This window comes from Electrona antarctica (assembly GCF_951216825.1).
Source record: "Electrona antarctica genome assembly, chromosome: 16".
Classification (NCBI taxonomy): Eukaryota; Metazoa; Chordata; class Actinopteri; order Myctophiformes; family Myctophidae; genus Electrona; species Electrona antarctica.
Window position 1 is genome coordinate 28,786,100 of NC_136797.1, and position 20,604 is coordinate 28,806,703.

The 20,604-nt window shown below is 41.4% G+C and overlaps 2 protein-coding genes across 4 annotated transcripts; one reads left to right on the forward strand and one right to left on the reverse strand.

The window, feature by feature from the left end:
- The first annotated feature begins 5,248 nt into the window (after positions 1-5,248).
- slc31a1 (solute carrier family 31 member 1) lies at positions 5,249-14,755 on the forward strand. Of its 2 annotated transcripts, none has more exons than XM_079524831.1 (5): positions 5,249-5,451; positions 10,774-10,941; positions 11,533-11,605; positions 11,815-11,983; positions 12,334-14,755. In XM_079524831.1, exons 2-5 carry the CDS (start codon positions 10,774-10,776, stop codon positions 12,533-12,535), a joined length of 612 nt encoding a protein of 203 aa, XP_079380957.1. In that variant the 5' UTR covers positions 5,249-5,451; the 3' UTR covers positions 12,536-14,755. The 2 variants fall into 2 exon arrangements, with proteins under 2 accessions (XP_079380957.1, XP_079380956.1); XM_079524830.1 differs by having other exon boundaries at positions 5,251-5,447.
- Positions 14,756-15,402: 647 nt separating this feature from the next.
- cdc26 (cell division cycle 26 homolog) lies at positions 15,403-18,105 on the reverse strand. Of its 2 annotated transcripts, none has more exons than XM_079524834.1 (3): positions 17,957-18,105; positions 16,120-16,205; positions 15,403-15,707 (listed from the first exon to the last, which is right to left on the reverse strand). In XM_079524834.1, the coding sequence occupies exons 2-3, from the start codon at positions 16,198-16,200 to the stop codon at positions 15,531-15,533; spliced, it is 258 nt and encodes an 85-aa protein (XP_079380960.1). In that variant the 5' UTR covers positions 16,201-16,205; positions 17,957-18,105; the 3' UTR covers positions 15,403-15,530. The 2 variants fall into 2 exon arrangements, with proteins under 2 accessions (XP_079380960.1, XP_079380959.1); XM_079524833.1 differs by having other exon boundaries at positions 16,120-16,208.
- Positions 18,106-20,604: the final 2,499 nt, after the last annotated feature.

Sequence of the window (20,604 nt, forward strand, 5' to 3'; positions counted from 1 at the left end):
AATTATACTTATATATTGTAGAAATTGTTGTTGTTGTTGTAAAGTTCTGAAAATAGACTACTTCAATATCCAATAGGAACTATTAGAGCACCCACTAGGGAAGAATGCTGGCATATAAGATCTGCACACAGCACAACTTTTGACCAAAATGGGACAGCACACTGCACTGCACACAGCACAACTTTAGCACAACTTTTGACCAAAATGGGACAGCACACTGCACACTGCACTGCACACAGCACAACTTTTTTCTTCTATCACTGAAACAGTGTTTTTGTAGATATGACAACTTTTTAGTGTTTTTGTAGCAAACTGATGTTTTTAGATATGACAACTTTTTACTATATTTTTTAGTTTACATTTTTTTTTAAAGGTTTCTCTTGGTGAGGTGACACCCTGAATTAATTTTGGGAGGACCCCCTGTTGAAGACGCACGGGCAGGTTGTCCAGTAAACACTCAGCCCTGTCTTCACAGCCGTATCAATACAGACATCTGGGGGCTCGGCCACTTCATTCACAAAGACAATACCCAGTGGGATGAGGTATAGGTTCAATCAAAGCACTGCTGCTGTTGTTGTGGTGGTGGTGTCGCCACTTTGAGATAGGATCTCATTGATTGTTGCGTATGTGTAGAAAGAAAGAAAGAAAGAAAGAAAGAAAGAAAGAAAGAAAGAAAAGAACAACAGGAAAAAAAATAACTGCTAAAGAAATACCGAAATAAAGAGAAAAATAACAAAAAGGCTTGTTTCAATTGAGAGGACTGGAATGAAAAACAGCAATAAGAAGCACAGTTTATATTTAGAAAATGATAACATACAGTACCCTTGACCAGTGCACAGATTTGCCTTTAGGCTTGACTTAATATTACATCACTGAGAAAGAGAGGTCGTGCAGCATGGCTGTTGAACTCTGTCATGATGCCATGCTTTCACCAGCAATGGCATCCAACACAGTGCATTTGTCAAGTGTTTTTATAAAAAACAATCAAGTTAAATTGGGCTATATCTTGCGCCACCCCTTAATCCTTATCCCTAAACTTATTTGCCATTTTTTACTATTTAAAAAAACCTTTTAAAATAGTTCAAATAGCTGATCTACAAGATCACAACGTGTAGATGTAGATCGGCTAGTTGAACTATTTTAAAATGATTTTCAAAATAGTAAAAAATGGCAAATAAGTTTAGGGATAAGGGATAAGGGTGGCGCAAGATGGAGCCCACAGTCTATACAAAGGTATAAATATGCATTGTGCTGACTCACGCGTGTTAGACTCCTTGGTCTGTGTTTCAAGACGGGTCTGTTGGGTAGCTGACATTGTCACCGACCCCTAGCGCCAGGTGTATGAGGGCCGTTCCCCGCCCGGGCGGCGCAACGCGGTCAGGGGGGCGAGGTCGCGTGCACGCATCCGCCTCGTTGACCGCAGACTGCTGAGTGAGCGCTGGCGCTTTGGCATGGGGGGTCAGATCAACATGGAATGAATTCTGTACTTCCCATATAAGGAGCATGTCTTGAGTGTACAGGGTTTGATTAGGTCAGATCAACATATGGAATGTCAGAACAGGTCAGCTCCATACAGTATGTGGAGATCTAAGTGATAAATGGTAAAAAATGGTAAATGGTGCATTTATATAGCGCCTTTATCCAAGGCGATTTACATAGATTGTGCATTACATTCACCCATTCATACACTGATTGCGGCGGAAGCCATGCAAGGTACCAACCAGCACATCGGGAGCAATTTGGGGTTCAGTGTCTTGCCCAAGGACACTTCGACATGTAGACAGGAGGAGCCGGGATTCGAACCGCCGACCCATGGATCATTGGACGACCTGCTCTACCTCCTGAGCCACAGTCGCCCCGGTGGTGGTAGCGGGGACATTCTCTTGAGCGTACAGGGTTTGATGAGGGCCCAGGTAGGGCCGGGCCTTCATTTTCGGCCTGTTGAGAACTCTAGTGTTCGCCGGCTGCCGGGTGCGGCTGCATTAATAACTTTGGGGCAGGCCCGTCTACAGTTTGAATGGACACTTGGACAGGTATAAGTAAAAAGGGAGACATCGAAGAGGAATGATGGATGGGGAAGGATCAACATATAGAATGGAATGTCAGAAGAGGTCCTGACATAATCCATATATAGAGATCTAAGGGTTTGAGGTCAGATGAGTTTCTGGCCAATATTGATGACATCAGGGATCTCCATATATGGGCTTAACTGCGACAGCAGGTCGCATTTACTACGTATCCATCCCTGATGTCACGTGATGTCACAATGACCTGGGCACCATATATGGGGGCTGATCATGTGATGTCACGATGACCTGCACCTGGGGGCTTGCCTGGGGTGACCAGGGGGCTGCTGTCAAGTGATGTGATCTCACGATGACCTGGGGGCTTGCCTGGGGTGACCAACCAACCAAAACACACACACTGATGGGAAATGCTAGATTCCATAGTTAACTGTGGCCTGAGGTCGCAATAAGAGTTGTGAAGCCAGGTGTCTGTGGGAGAGAGAATGGCTTGGAGGCTTTGATATGCGGCAGGTGTTGCTATTGTCTTAACTGATTTACAGTGGTTGTCAAAGTGGGGTCCAGGGACCCTCAGGGTTCCTTCTAAAATGGACCCTTACAGGTCTGAAACTCTGAGAGTGGAGAGTGAACTCTAAAATGGACTCTTACAGTTCTGAAACTCTGAGAGTGGAGAGTGAACTCTGAAATGGACCCTTATGGGTCTGAAACTCTGAGGCGCCGTTCACACCTAGCAGCCGTCTTATCAAAGTCTTATCAAACACGGAGCGGTAGAACAGATCCAATTCATTTCCAATGGGAGTCACGTGGTTTGATGAGACAAACTTGTTACATGGGGGGAGGGCAAGACACAAGGCATGAAGCAAGCTGTAGGCCAAACATTGAAAGACCTGGGTGGGACTTCAGACAAGACAAAAAGGGTTGGGTTTACCCGCCAGAGAAGGTCCGTTTGTTACGCTACACTGGGCGGTCTTTTCACACTTTTCACATAGTCTGGATTTTCGGTGGTGAGGTGACCACCGGAGCTGAAATAACGTTGAACGGTGGTGAGTAAAAACAGAGCGAAGAGCGGTGGCGGTGGTTTGCTCTTCACCGCGGCTCGTGACGTCATGTTGTAGTTCGGTGGTCACCCCACCACCGAAAATCCAGACTATGTATGAGCCTTTAGGGTCTGTTTCCTCCAATATTATCCTATAATAAGATAATACAAATATAAAATACAAATCAATCCAAAAATCTAAAATATAACCTTATTCAGAATAATTGAATTAATAAATACAACATTTTACAAAGGCCATCAATATAAATGTTTTAACGCATTCTGGACGGGAACCCCATTTGGTGTTTTAAGCATTATGTTATACTTTAGCTATTGAAAAATAGCAGATCTACAAGCTTGTAGATCTGCTATTTTTTAAAGATCGTGTCTCAAATTTTTTAATATATAGTCTTTCAGAGCGAACGCTTTTAACTCAAATCTTTGCTTCTGTGGGGTCCCTGGAACATATTTTCAGATGGGGTCGGCTGCCAATTACATATAGTTGTTGGGGACCTTGACATGAAAAACGTTGAGAACCGCTGACATAGAAACATTTCTGAAAACTGTCAAAACATTTGTAGAATCGTCCTCAGGTCTAAATGGGTTAATACTGTATGTAATTATAAAGAATAAGGCATTTGGTGCATGGTGTTAGCTGGCTTTCTTCCTGATGCGTAGCCGTCACATGCGATGGCCCAATTGTCGTCCATCTCCCATCTCTCCTGCATCAGCTCCTGCTGGGAGAGGTTTTTTCATTTAAAATTAAGCATTCAAAAAAGTTACATGAAGTCCCCGCCCTCACATTTATACATCAGTGGTTCCCAGTGTTGATTCCGTCGACTAAAACTAAGACGAACAATGATCATCGACTACCTTTTACCACTGACAAACTAAATGGAAATGAAATAAAACCTAAGCTATGATGACTAAAACTAAGACTAAATATACTGACAATTTCATCAACAAATAAAAACTAGACTAAAATGTTAGGAAGGGACTAGTGGACAAGAGATCCAGTATAAGTCATTTTACAATGAGGTGCATGCTGAAAATAGCCGATCTACAAGCCCACAACGCGTCGCTGCGGTGCGTTGTGGGCTTGTAGATCAGCTATTTTCAGCAAGTGTAAAAACAGTCATTACGACGGCATCAAGGCCCGCCAAAATACATTTTGTTCGACTAAATCAACTGTAGATGTAGGTGACTAAAATGTGACTAAAACTAAATGAAAACTATTCAAGAGACTATGACTAAAACTAAAATCTAAATTTCCTTCCTTGAGGGAGTGCCAGGGGGTCCGCCGCTAAATGATAGATTGGAACCAAATGGACCCTTATGGGTCTGTAACTTAGTGTACAAATGGAACTTTGGCCCCTAGCCTCAGTTGGACATATTTGATTTCGATGTGGTGACAAATTTGACAATTAAACATAATGTTGATCTGGCACACTATCAAGAAAATTAAAACATGGCTCTTTAATGTAAAAAAAGGTTGCCGTCGTCAGCCGGATTTGCCTGTCTCCAGCCAGGAGGTCTCCGGTGATCCAAGTCAGTGGTTCTCAAACTGTGGGTCCACACATGTTTGGGAGGGTCCCCACTCCCCAGGTCACGGTAACAGTAAAGTGATGATTTAAGGACTTTTAAGACCTTTGTAATACCTGCAAAAAGAAAAAAAAGACCATTACTGCATTATGCCCGTAGCCTCGGCGACCTTACAGGCGTATGCAAAGGCTCAACTTATGTAACTTAGATAGCATTTTATGTAGATATAGCACCCTATTGTACACGTTTCATTATATAGATATTCCACTGTTAGGTTCTTAGCATAGCGTATGTCTGATTCTTGATTACTTTTATCATGAATTTGATATATTACCATGTTTGATTATTGCTTACTGTAAATCGCTCTAGATTAAGAGCATCTGCTAAATGCCTAAATTGTATATTGTAAAAATAATCAACAAGCCTACTATAAAACGAAATTCATAGTAGTTGGGTTTCCTTGACATGAAAAGGTTTGAGAACCGCTGCTTTACAGTATGCATGTGGTACATGCATTACATTCACAGATGTGTGACAATGAAGGAGGAGGCTGCAGTCTACCCCTAGGGGTCCCGGCCGGACCCCACTTGAGCACCAATGTGTCCACCCCTTCACGATACGTCAGACGCCGCGGCGTCGTGACGTCAGTCACTTCAGTGTCACGAGCACGAGCGCGTCACTCAGTCGTGGCAGGTTGCTGTGTGTCTGTCGTGTGATTTTAAAGTTCCAAACAGACAGGCTTTCAAAGCAGATGCAAGTGTTTGACACTCCGACTAAACATCTCTGTCTACCGTCACTGAACTCAGTGCAGGATCACGGCCACGGATAGAAGGCAATAACACACGGTACGTTCTGCTTCTGTGTGACCTCCACCTATGCTAACAGTTAGCGCTTACATGCACAGAAAAGACAATAAATAGAATAAAGTTCATAAGGCGACAAGACGCAAAGGACAAATACCCGGATTTTAAACCGTTTACACGTAGCTTTTTTGTTGTTGGAGTGGTACTTTGTTAGTGATGTTTTAGTACGGGTATGTGTGTATTTATTCAGCTGTATTTCGTGTGTGTGTGTGTGTGTGTGTGTGTGTATGTGTGTGTTTGCGCGTGCGTGCGTGCGTGAGTAATAAATGGAGGTCAGTGTGGATGTATTTGTGTGGGGACTAGTGAATGTGAGGAATGTCTGGAAGTGGAACTGTGGAACAGGACTGTTAATTGCAAGTATTGTACTACTTTTCTTGCACAGTAATTAGTACAAGTAATAGAATTATAGCACAAGTATAATAGTTGTTAGCTGTACAAGTATTATAGTATAACAGAGTCAATTATTATAGTGTACTGTACAGTACAAGTATTGTGGAACAAGCAGGCTATTGTTCACTATGGTTTGTGTGGAGAACAATCTGACCCTGCATATCAAAGCGGAACAAAGGACATTTTTAGACTTTGTGGGGTTGTTATTGTTGTTAAAGGGTCATTTTTAAGGGAGGGTGTGTGGTTGCACTGGGAACTACCGTAGAAGGTTATACTTATATTATGTAATTTTTAATTTATTTTTCTGGAAATAACTTTTGTAAATACATTTTCAATAATGCTTCTATACGGGTGTTAGTTCTAAGGGTGTTATAACATGTTCTGTTGTTACGGTTTGCATTCCTAATACAAATCAAATCAAGTGTTGTAGTGTTATCATCAAATGTGGCTAAAATAATACAATGACTGGTGAGGTTTCTGCATGGAAGAAATAGTCATGAAGACTTTTGATTGGACTTACTGACTATTGTTTTGAACATTACACCAATTCATCAAATCAACTCACTCCATCATGGAGTACTAAAACCTGGAACTAGGGGGCGAGCATCCGGTTACCGCTACTACTAGTACTAAACTACATTGGGCGCATCTCTAATCCTTAAATTAGATCCTTGTTTCCCTCACTTGCATCCTTTCCGTGTGTCTTAGTCCCTCCCACCAAGAATGTGTGGAGAAAAACAAGGTGAGGAGAGAGGAAACGAAGAAGTGTTGTTTCGAGAAGTGGACCGTAAATTCCTCATTCCATCATGGCACAAACTGTTTCTGATGACGACAATGACACAACTTCAAGACTCTGTTTAGACACATAATACAACCTGCTGGCATTGAAAGAACAGTTTTAACTTGCGCCACAATTGTTCCAGAACAGGTTCACATCAGCATTTCCTGTGACACCGACAACATGCATGCGTGCACACACACATTACATAATATTGCAATAGCGTCATGCTGTTCAACTTGGAAAGTTGTCCTGGTAGGACAACATTTTCTTCCAGCGTCAGTATATTTATATTTCAGCCTTTAGCAGGTGGAGGTATAGGTCATGGGTGTCATAAATTATGGGTGTCATAAATTACACTCATCTCTTTAAGTAGCCTCGCCATTCTCCTCAGCCAATCAGAAGGGCAGTTAGATTAGTCAAACCTGCCCCTGTCTCCTCTTTGGTCATGTTTGTATTGGCGAGGGTCATTGAACATTGATCGAGTTGTGTATACATTTTTTGGGCTGGTGCCTGGTGAACATGACCTTTGGGCAAGTAGAACATGAGATGCTTTTTGAGACCTTCTATATTATTACCTGATTGGCTTTAAACACACACGAGCAAACTGTCCCAACACTCACTCTCTGTCTCGCACGCACACGCATGCGCACACGCAAAACAGGTACAAGATACTTATTACCTAGCCTCGGAAACCCAGATGTTTTTATTTCACATATTATCATTTTAATCTATTTGTGACTATAGATAATTGTGTTCATCATCATTATACCTGTTATGATGGCCTTTATCTGCTTGACCCGCATGCGGTCAATCACTCTACGTAAGCATAATTGATACCCTATGATATGATATGATATGATATGATATAACCATCTAACTTCCAACTACTTTATCTGATAGACTGCGGCGTCTGTGCACAATGGTATGAGTTGCATGTTCTATTCCTATCTCCTTGTCTCATATCTTCTGCTCACGTCATGTGTTCAATACTGTACATTATATATTCTCTGTGTGTATTAAACTTCAGAAATTACCATGTGATACTGCCTGGTGTCACCGTGTTCTGCACGCACGCGATTCAACTGAAACTCTCCACCCTTAGTTAGATGGAGAATCTTAAGGGACCACATGGTTGGCCAACCGAAATCACAACAACAATAGTACCCTACATTCATATTCGTATAACCTTTTATCCTTTGCAGATTGCAGTTTTTGTTGTTACTATCGTCTTAACACAAAATTGACTCAAATATCTGGGGCAGAGGAGTAGTAGTTAGTAGTTACCTCTTTTTGGTGTGCACCACATGCACAACATTACACAAACATAAAAGCGGTGTTCGAGTGTTTAGCTTGAACAATGAGTCCACCTCATGGACCTCATGGACAATGAGTCCATGAGGCCATCACCATTGAGTGTAATTAGGGATGTTATTAGTTAATCGATTAATCGCTGTTAAGAAATTCTTCAATTTAACTTGACAGTTAACAATGGCAGCGGTTGGCGGTTTTCGTGCGACCAAGGAACGAGGATGTGGGCCAATTAAAAAAAAAGTTCCCCCCACCTTGGTGAAGTTGGTAGCCACCACAGAAACATCTCTGCTTTTTCATGTGCTGTGACAGACAAGACACTGCACTGCACTTTTCATTTCATGTTATTCCTCATACCAAGATGCCATTGCCCTGTATCTCTAATGGTCAAATAAATATGCCTTTTGTATTATTTCTGTATATCAGCAAAATGTGAAGGATATTAAGATTCTCAGATTTAAGAAAGAAAAGCCGCTTATCAACTAACCGGTTAATCAATTTTTTGAATTAATCGATAATTCCCACCCTTAATCTATATTGATCACAGTATGTTGTATAGAGCCCACATGTAGTAGGCTGCAATGTAGTGCTGTTTCTGAAAAGCAGAAGTGCCCACTGGTAGCTACTGATAAATGCTGAATGGTGTATATAATATGCTTGCTAGTGTTAGTGATACGCGATCCAGCTGTGAACCGCAAGTCCTGCAGGGTTAACCCACGGGTTGAGTGGGTTTAGGTAAGCTTCAGACTCGATTATTTGAGGTGTGGGCGGGCGGGTCAACACGTGCAAAAACAAAAGATCAAAACAAAAAAAACAGCAACATTGTGGTAGCTTTCTCTCTCTCCTATTCCTCTGTCTCTTCTCCTCCTGGAATCGATCTAAGCTTGTGTTCAATGTGTTATTTTATTGCTTTGATTAAGTTATGTGCAGCTGTGTCTGTCACTGTCCCCTTGCTGTACAGCCATGTGGTGGTGTCGACTAAAGTGCAAAGAGAAATGTGTATTTCTTGAGATTGTATTACCTTGTGTTTTCCTTGCTTACTGTAAATCGCTCTGGATTAAGAGCGTCTGCTAAATGCCTAAATTATGTGTGCTCACTGTGCTGGCCACCGCCGTGGTGCTGAACCATTCAGCAATTGATCATGCGTGTAGGCAAGATCTACGTGGATATTTAATGTTCCAGTGCAGGGCTGTGTGGCTCTGGTTTCGGATTCTCTCATGTACACTATTTTTTACAAGGATATGATATCCAGGATATCAGCCATCAGATTTTGTAGATCACAGAGAAATTTGAATGACAGAAATCTGTTTAGAGTTGACCGGGGACATGCTGGTGTGCACATACTGTATAAACATAAAGCAGTAGACCATGACTCTGTGACCCATCATGTTGCGTAGCATATAGGCTAATAATAAACCATCCGTCTTATTTACACAGATTCCATGTCAGGACCAATCTCTTCTTTACAAAACACAATATTACTAAATAGGTGTACATGCACACGCACACATCGATATTGCTTAATTCTTGACCTGACGATGCGGCACCCGACTGTTATTGCCTATGCTGCTGTCTGAAGAAAGACAAACAGAAAATAAGTTTTACCTGTACACAACTTATACTTATACACTTATACAAAATAAAGAACAACCTTGAACCTTGAGCCTTTACTGAGCTCACATTTTTCTGTAAATATTTGTAGGTAAATTACGTGGAATATTGATAAAGGTGATGGTGTGTGTACTGTACGACTGTACTTCCAGCGTGTTTGTACACGCTGGAAGTTCACGATTGTTCTATGTTTGACAAGTTCATTTTGATCTAAAATGACAATATTTGTACTATTAAATAATACAGCTATTGCTAATATACAGTACTACTAAGCTACTGTATGGGCTACTGCTATGACAACACATAATAATACAGCTACAACACAACTACTACAACCTCTGATACGGCTGGTACTAGTACTATTGGTACTTATTTAAACAACAATTATTGATACTACTACTGCCTTTTTAGTTTTATCCTTTTGACTTATGTATACAAATAATATATTTAAAATGCAATCAATTAGTATTACTAGTTTTACAATAGTATTAGATTAGTATATTGGCTCCATTACTAACAGTAGTAATAGTGTTAGTACTATTTAGTAGTATTAGCACGGTGTATGTTTCGGGAAAGAACAAGCCGCCTTAAAACAAATGATAATCACAGACAGAAAACAGACGTTTGTCACCTGCGGCAACCACTAACGTCCTTAATTGTAATTGGCCACAGCCCTGACCTTTTGTCATCTGATGTACTTACCCACTGATTGGCTGATAACGCCCAGAGCTCATTTCTGATTGGGTTAAATGGGATGGAGACCTTTGACATTAGATTAGAGAGAGAGGGAGAGACAGAGTGACTGAATGGAAGGCACAAAGAATATACATTTGTACTTTACACACACGCATGCACGCACGCATACGCATGACAGACGAAGACTGAATAAATCCCTATCCTTGAATGTGCTGTACTGTTCACGTGCAGCATCTCGTATGGGATTATCCCCTGGACTCAGATACGTAATACTTCTGTATGTACAGTACACCAGGAGAAACATAAAACATACTAGACGTTTTGTGAAATCACCAATATAGGCCTACTGTACATCCTGAAATCTCCTGAAAATGACACAACCTCCGGAAATCACACCTAAAAAATCTCAAGCTGCCTCTTAAAGTGGCTTAAATATACAGCGCCTCCTGAAACTGTTCAATGGACTTCATGCTGAAACCCTACATAAAGACTAAAACTAATGTATTATTATTATTATTCCAGATGGACCACAGCAGTCACGACCACAGCCAGATGGACCACAGCCACCACGACCATGCCATGATGCATGCGACCACCGCCACTCCAGTCCACGCGGCAGAGGACCATGCTGCCCACGCAGTAGACCATTCTGGCCATGCGGGGCACGGGGCAGACGCCAAGTGTGGGATGGTAATACTACCACTAAATACAATATACGTAATAGTACTTTATACCAGTCGTGGTTCCCAAACTTTTTCATGTCAAGGACCCCCATCTTGACACGACACCCTGTGGACCCCCATTTGAAGAGACATGCCAGGGACCAGCCATTTTACGGCTCTAGCAGTGATTCTCAACCATTTTCATTTCAAGCACCCCCCAGTTTGACATGCAGTAGTCTACAGACCCCCGTTTAATGGCATTTCTATCTCTAGGACCCCCAGTTTATATTGTAAAATCAATGTTAATTTAACTCAGTGTACAAATGGAACCAAATGGTTCCATTTGCTACACTCAGAGTTACAGATCCACAAGTGTCCATTTGGTTCCAAACTATCATTTAGCTGGGGACCCCCTGGAACTCCCTCAAGGACCCCTGGGGTTCCCCGGACCTCACTTTGGGAACCACTGCTTTATACTACTACCTACTTCTACTACTGGTGTGTCAATACTACTGTTACTATTGTACTATTAGTACTGTTAATAACTACTTAATACTACTACTAGTACTACTACTACTACTGTTAATACAAGTAGTAATTACAGTGTTGTTTTTCCCAGGCGATGTCATTCTACTTTGGCTACAACGGCATTGAACTTCTGTTCCCAGGAGTAGTGATCAACACACCTGGAGGTAAAAACACTGACACACCCAATAACATGCTAATTATATGTCAGGATTTACTTTGAATCCAAACAAGTATGACTTCACATCTCTTTTATATCTTCCGATTCACTTTTAGCTTTTATCTCATGCTTCACTTCCTTTATGCAATTTTTATCCAAAGTTTGTTACTTTATATCTCACAATGAACCTTTAATCCAACAACTGTGACCACACAGAGATGGTGGGGGCGTGTTTTGCCATGTTCATATTGGCCATCCTGTACGAGGGTCTGAAGATGGGCCGGGAGTACCTCCTGCGGAGGAACCTGGTGAACGTGCGCTACAACTCCATGGCGGTTCCAGGGGGCGACGGGACGGTGATGATGGAGACACACAAAACCGTTGGGTAATACATCCAGTCGCCGACGCTAATTATCTATCTATCTATCTATCTATCTATCTATCTATCTATCTATCTATCTACCTTTTTTTTAAGCCAACATTTCTAACTGAAATCATTGCTTCTGGGGGTCTGTGGGAGTCTGAGACCAAATACATAGTATAACTTTGGGGGTCCTTGACATGAAAGGTTTTGAGGACCACTGCAACATAAGTTTATCAGAAAACTGTTAGGATTTAGAAGACATGTTTTAGTATCGGCATCAGATCTTCTTACTGGTTTAACTAACATGACTGCATGTGATGATGGAGCCACTGCTAGCGTGCTAATGTCCCTCCCCCACTTCTCCCATGCAGGGCGAAGATGTGCAGCCTCTCCCACTTCTTCCAGACGTTACTCCAAGTGGTCCAGGTGGTCGTGAGCTACTTACTCATGCTCGTCTTCATGACCTACAACGGATACCTGTGCATCGCCGTGGCACTAGGCTCCGGTGCAGGCTACTTCCTGTTCAGCTGGAAGAAGGCGGTGGTGGTGGACATCACAGAGCACTGCCACTAGGGGGGCATTCACAAACGTGCTTAGAACCTTAGATTTGTTTAAATTTCTTTTTGGATCATTATTATAGCTTTAATTTATAATTTAGTTCGCAAACGGTCAAAGTCGTTCTTTCGGAACGACGCTTTAGACTGGGGTCATCTCGGTACGGAAGCGGATCGGGCTTGTTTTGGTACATTAGCAGTGATGTCAAAGGGAAAAGTTGAAGGGTTGATCTGCCTTCCTCGAGACTTCCCCGGCTGATGGAGCGAACTAGCCTTTTATTTTATTTCAGTTTTTTTTTTTTAGAATGGAAGCCGTTCATCTCGATAACTCTAAGGTAATTACAAAACTGGCCCCCCTTTAATGGAATGCCTCATTGGAAGGAAAAAAAGAAATCACAGAAGCGAGCAAGTGATCATAGCCTGGGACCAAATAGACATTGGGGGGGATGGGGGCGAAGCCGGGCAAACCTTAACAATAATGCCTTAATGAGTAATGACTATATCTACTGATGTACAGACCAGTGACAAATTAAAGGAAACCCCTGAATAAATACAGGTGGACTGCATGACTCAATTAAATAAAGTCACAAAGTCTGCACTACTGGCTTATAGGAACAGTGACATCTGCATTTCCATCCATGGCAAAGACATCAGTAAATAGAGTCAGAAATTGTGGTCGGCTCGGCAACAAGTGCACATTCAATGACCATGATACTTGTGCAATGTGCATTAGTGTGATATGTAAAGAACAATAGAGTAACACTGTGTTACTCTAACACTTACTCGGGTGACTGACAATGACAATGTGGGACATGATCACACTGTGCCAGCAAGAAACAGTCTGTCAACAACTACATACTGTGGGATGATATAGTGTTGCAGTGCATAAACCCTTCATTATGAAGGCAAAATGCACATTTGAGAGTTCAGTGGTGGAACAAAACCACAGGCACTGTTCTACAGAGATGTGGGGGGGGAATGTAATATGGTCAGGAGTCATCATCCTTCATATTCTCCACGAGTGCACTTGTGGCATACACCAAGAAAACCAAGAGGGGGCTGTATGCGTGACCTCAACAGTGAAGTAGTCTGATGGCTCTTATTCTGTGGGGGCATTGTTTGGGTTCAATTCTCCCCTTAAAGGAGAATTCCATACTAAAAGGCTTTCTTACCTTTATTTGTAGTGGTTATGTCCCCACCAAAGAGGTCCAGGTGTTATTTTGTGCAAAAGCTCCTTATTGGCTATTTCCCCTACCATAAGCCCTCAATTAATTGCATTGAATTGAATGGGAATTGAATGGGGCTATGGGGTGTTGTGCTAATTCGCTTATTGCCATCGCTCAAAATTATAATTTTTTTGTATATATCCTCTCTTCATAATGTAAATAATATCCCAAGCGGCACACTTTACTACTTATTTCGATGGAAATAAGCGAATTAGCACAACACCCCATAGCCCCATTCAATTCCCATTCAATTCAATGCAATTCATTGAGGGCTTATGGTAGGGGAAATAGCCAATAAGGAGTTTTTGCACAAAAAAACACCTGGACCTCTTTGGTGGGGACGTAACCACTACAAAGAAAGGTAAGAAAGCCTTCTAGTATGGAATTCTCCTTTAAGAGGGAAGAGTCAATACACAAGTGCACATTCTGAGTGATCACCTTTATCCTCTGATCATGTAATGGCTAATAGTATGAAAATGATGTGAATCAAATGCTATGGCCTTCGCAGTCACCAGATTTCTATCCCGTTGAACACTAACATTAGACTACTAGACACTTAAAGAGCACTCTCCACCGGCATTATCACAACACCCGATGAGTAATATATTTTGTTAGAATGTCGTTCAGTCGCTCAGTAGTTTCAGAGACTTTTACGTTGTGTGATCTATGCCAAGGTGCATTGAAGCTGTTTGAAGGATTTTTTTGTCACTTGTCTGTGTATATGAACTGAATATACTGTACGCACACATACACACATCTACATGTCCCAATTCAAGGGAGATCATAGGGTAAGAAACACCATAGATGTAGCATTATGAAGAGATTTGTTGCCATCTGACAGTATTTTGTTTTTGTTTACGCCAAACCCCGCCGTGAACTTCAGTTGGAGTTTGGTTGTTTGCAGTCTAATTTCTTTTCATTTTTGTTGTAAACAAGATGACGTATTCTAAACTTTTGTACTCTATGCTGGAATCGTTTGTTGAAGACAATGAATAAAATAGATGTTTATCAAATGCCGGTTTGCCCAATGCATTTGTAGGTAAATGTTAGTCTATATGCTAATATTAAAATACTAAATAAAAAACTTGATGTTAGTTCCATTGATCCAAGAACACAAACGTGCTCTGAATACAGCCAATAAATGGGTGGGCCAGTTGAGACTGAGTCTCTAGCTGTACTAGAATGTTTCACAGGTAAGAAATATTCCTGTACTGTAATATATCAGAAGTAACAATTTGTCTACTAGAATAATGAATCAGAGGTAACATATCCCTGTGTCTACCAAAATATTAAGGTATCGGAGATAACTATTAGAATAATGTATCAGAGGTAACAAATATAGGCTCTGCATTACTGCAGTCCTGGTTTCCCAAAGATGGCATACCAGTGTCCATCTGATTCAGTTCCCTGTAATTTAATTTGATGTGGCAACTAAAGCACATGCGTATTATGTACGTTTCCAGTTGAATTTGATGCTTATTGCCTAGCGGCCTAGCCAATCAAGCAAATCTTTGGGAAACGGAACTGGACAGGTATAGCACCTTCAGGAACCTGGGTCAATAGTTATTAGTTAGTAGATATAGATATTGGACATTAGAATAATGTCAGAGCTAACAAATATTCCTGTCTAGGACAATGTTCTAGAAAAGAATAACCATAATAACAATGGTAGAAAAACTTTATTTTTACATTACAAAACAAATATACAATCACAGATTGTTTTCACAATATATCACACAACTCAGTTATCCATTGTAAATAATTTGTCATTGGTCCAACAGTGACAACTTAGAACTGCAGGTTGCCAAATAAGGACGGCAGTGTGTTGGGCTTTGGGTGGGGCTTGTAGCCAATTCGCTCGTTCACCGCCTGCTCCCGTGTCTTGCCCACGTCTCCGGTGGCAGATGTCCCTCCATCACTGGCCCCGCCCATGGCATCAGCATCCTCGCACTGCTTCCTGCGATTCTGACAATTAAGAAATTGATACCTGAGACCAGATTCTACAAATGTCTTCTAAATCCTGGACAGTTTTCTGAAAAACCTATGCTTCTATATCAATGGTTCTCAAACTATTTCATGTAAACTATTTCAGGACCCAGATGCAAAGATAAGTTAAGAACGTTCACTGTGAAAGAAAATACATTGAAAGCGCCACATTTTCATAAGTTTTCAAAAATAGCAGATCTGCAAGCTCGTAACGTGGTTATGACCTGAGTAGATTTGCTATTTTTCAACAGCTAAAGTTTCAAATAGTGGTTAAAGGCTAAGGCAACACAGATGCGTCCTCAGGTCTAAATGGGTTAAGAAATTGTTATTAGGCGGCTGCTAGGTGGATACTATACTAGGTATGACAGTTATGTTGATGCTACAGTTCTACCTCCAGCTCCTTCTTGATGGTTTCAAACTCCTCCGTGTCATCCATTTTAAGCTCCAGCCTAGTTGGCTTTCGTCTCAACATGGCCGCTGCTGATGAAAATAAATAAATTAATATAAATATCTAAATTTGTATGCTAATACAAATGTTTTATATTTCTTTCACACACATCACATGTATATAAATATAATTGTTTAAATATAGCCACAAAGAGGTGATTTGGGAGTTAATTCCACCACAGACTATTAGAGGTTGAATGCTGTGTCTAGGCCTGATACTTTCCCACACCAGTATTAAAAGAAATAACAGATTGGACACATGCTCATTTATTTACAGACAAATAAGTGCAAAGCAATGCCATCACCTCTACTCTTCAGTCTGTAAAACATGATTTGGAGATGTTTCAACAGCTTAAACAAATAAATATACGGCTATCCACTTAGTTAAAGCAGAAGGTGAGTTCCAACCTCGCCTCTAGCCTATGGAAGGCCAGTCTGGTGCATCTCAGAGGCCTCTAGCCTATGGAAGGCCAGTCTGGTGCATCTCAGAGGCCTCTAGCCTATGGAAGGCCAGTCTGGTGCATCTCAGAGGCCTCTAGCCTATGGAAGGCCAGTCTGGTGCATCTCAGAGGCCTCTAGCCTATGGAAGGCCAGTCTGGTGCATCTCAGAGGCAGGACAGGTTACAGGAGGAAAGGAGGCACATGGAGCAACTCAGACAGTTTAAGCCCTTATTTTATTATCAGGGTGCAAGTAGAAAAGCAAAACATTTCGATGTTTCAGTTACATCTTCATCAGGTCATCTCATTCATGAACCTGACGTAAATGTAACTGAAACATCGAAACGTTGTCGCTTTTTTACTTGCTTAAACTGTGAGTTGCTCCAGTGCCTCCTTTCCTCCCATATCCACTTAGTTACTCAAAGTCGGTGTGTGTGTGTGTGTGTGTGTGTGTGTGTGTGTGTGTGTGTGTGTGTGTGTGTGTGTGTGTGTGTGTGTGTGTGTGTGCACGCACGCTATAAGATAGTTTTTTTTATAAAACTATAAAAACAAGAGTTGAGATCAGAGTCAAGTCGGAAAAGCAATTCTAAACAGGAGGGTTTTCAGGGCGGTTTTGAAGGAAGGAAGGGAGGGATGGGGCATCTCTCTGATGTGTTTGGGGAGTATTGTGATGAATGGCCCAATGGTTGCTGTTATGTTCTCCATGCCCTTTTGAAGTTCATTGGTCAATAAATATCTTCAAATTAAATCAGATGTCAAGATGAATATTGAATACCAAGGAGTAAAGGACCATAATGGAAACAAGCCCCTGTAGGGCTTTCTGGGTTAACCTTTTAACAATCATTGTAAACCATACCATGTACAAATTGCAAACTGTTAATAAAGTATTCAATCAATCAAAAAGTAAACAAGCTGTATGTACAGTGTTGATGAGCTTGGTCAACAATGTTCTAAAGAAAATTCTATCAACTGGACCTAATGTTTGGGGGATGTCATAATGTGTTATTCAAAAAGTTTTAAACGACATTTGTTTTAGAAGCATTCATATATTTGAAATGTGAATCAATAGATGAGTATTCATATAACTAATATTCTATAATTCATGACTAATATAAAACATAATTATATAACTCATTGTGACATTATGACAGAAAGCTATTGAGGAACAGTTCATATTAGATGTTTTTAAATCACTTTAAACGTGTTGTATGTGATTTATTATTAGATGTTATTATGTTAGCATTTAGCATCACAGCCGAAGAGGCAGACAGACAACGTTTTAACGCTCTTTGACTATTCTCAACATATTGTTGTTGCTAATTATTATTATAACTTCAACTTACCGAACTAAATGGACGTTTTAAGGTGTATTATTATTGTTGTTATTGTTTTGTTTTAAGTCAGTAGCCAAAGCTCTGTCGATAGCGCGTCATCATGTAAAGCTATACTAATGCTTCCGGTCTTTCTTCGAATGTACACTGAAAAGCGCAATGCTGCCCTCCACAGGCTTGTACAGGAAATCTATGGAGAATACAGGATCAACCTCAAACTAATTGCAAAAAAACCATACTCAGCTGATTTTGCATCTTCAATATATCCTGAATAACAGAAAAAAGGGTATGGCTAAATTTGGCCATAGCAACGTGCCCAAATGTGCTGCACATTTGTCAAGACGGCTATGGCCGTTTTTAGCCCAAGGAGTTTTTTTGTGCAAAACTATAATGCTTGGAATGGATTCAGCATCATGAAAACCCCCTAGTTTGACATGTCACGTGTCACATGCTACTTAAAGCATAAGGAAATTTAGAAAATATTGCCTTATAATAGGATGTCAATGGTGGCCATACTGTACAAGCCATTTTCAACACTTTCCCCTCAGACAATTCCAGGCAACCTTTTTTTCTGTTATTCAATATTGAAGATGCAAAATCAGCTGAGTCTGTTTTTTTTGCAATTAGCTTGAGGTCAAATAGCATTATTACTGGACTAAGGCTTGTATATGAGAGAGAGCACATTGAAGATGACTGGTACCGCTTTATTCTAAATTAGATTTTTATTTTGTTACTCTGTGCCTGCGTCTCCCTTTCTCGTGAGTCAGTTTTTTTTAACAACATATAGGTGCAATGTTTGTTTAGAAGAGACAGTTTTAACTACATTAAAAAGCCTGAAACCTGAACTGTACCTACTACCCAATATGAATATAATAAAGACAAATACATTATATCTAATATCCTTGAAGAAATCGTATTAGTAAAGTAAAGTATTAGATGCTGTAATGATTAAATGTAATGTATCCCGTTTAATCTTATTTTAGTTCCATCTCATATATTATACTATCTCATATATACGAGTAAGACCTCGGCCTAAAGGGCAAGGTCGCCTGCACGCATCCGCCTCGTTGATGGCATACTGCTGGGCGAGTGCTGGCGCTTTGGCATGGGGGGTCAGATCAACATGGAATGAATTCCGTACTGGCCATATAAGGAGCATGTCTTGAGTGTACAGGGTTTGATGAGGTCAGATCAACATATGGAATGTCAGAACAGGTCAGCTCCATATGGAGATCTAAGGGTGGTAGCGGGGACATTCTCTTGGGGTTTGATGAGGGCCAAGGTAGGGTCGGGACTTAATTTTCGGGCCTGTTGAGAACTCTAGTTTTCGCCGGCTGCCGGGTGCGGCTGCACTAATAACTTTTGGGCATGCCCGCCCGTCTAGAGTTTGAAATTTCAATGGACAGGTTTAAGTCAAAAGGGGAGACATCGAAGAGGAAGGATGGATGGGGAAGGATCAACATATGGAATGTCAGAACTCAGAACAGGTTCTGAAATATATCCATATGGAGATTTAAGGGTTTGAGGTCAGATGTAGAGTTGCTGGCCAATAATGATGACACCAGGGATCTCCATATATGGGCTTAACTGCGACAGCAGGTCGCATTTACTATGACATCAGGGTCTCCACATGTCCATCCCTGATGTCACATGATGTCACGAGACATGGGCAACATATATGGTGCCCGACACACTAACTGATGGGAAATGCTCGATTCCTTCGGTCGCAATTATATTCATGTGTTCAAAATCTATTCTTTGGAAATATGTGCATACAGATCTGTGTCATATCAATAAAGGTCACTGAAATGAGACAAACCTGCTTAATTGTTCAATTCATTATAGAGCAGTGGTTCTCAAAGCCGGGTCAGAGGACCACCAGAGGTCCTTAAGGGGTTATGGGTCTATGACACTCAGAGTTAAATTAACACACAGGGGCACGGTGGCAGTCGGTAGTGCTGTCGCCTCACAGCTAGAAGGTCCTGGATTCGATTCCCGCTGGGGACACTGTGGGCGTGTTCCCTCCTCCGCGTCATCAGTGCCCATACCCGAGGCGGGGTTGGCGAAAGGGCCTTTCTGTGTGAAGTTTGCATGTTCTCCCCGTGTCCCCTAGGGTAGGTACCCTCACAAAAAACATGCATTAATCCTGGTCTCTAAACTACCTCCCGTGGTTCCGGCGGGCCGGTTCCGGCGGGCCGCTCCGTGTCCGAAACGGTTGATAAATGAGTTACCGTGTGGGGGTCCCTCTACTGTACCCTACTGTACTGTACTGTCACTGTACTGTACTGTACTGGCACACCTGAAATCATCATATATACAGTTAATATGTGCATGTATGTTTGTGTGCACAGGTGGTGAAAAACAACCATGCTGTTTTCGTGCTCAGACCCAGCCAGCCAGCCACCCACCAACCCACACACATAGCTCCGTAGAGTGGTTGCACCACTCAAAAATAGATGAAACTAGAAAAAGTGGGCACAGGTCTCCACCAGGAGGATAGGAGTGTGTGTGATGTTTGGCAAAATGTTTAGGAGTAATATAATCATGTTTTTTTGTTTGTTTGTTTTTTGCAACAATTTTCTTCATTTTGTTGAGGAAATGCAGAGCCAGATCACTCATAGCATGAGGATAGAATTCTGGATGAGCAGGACATGTGCAGC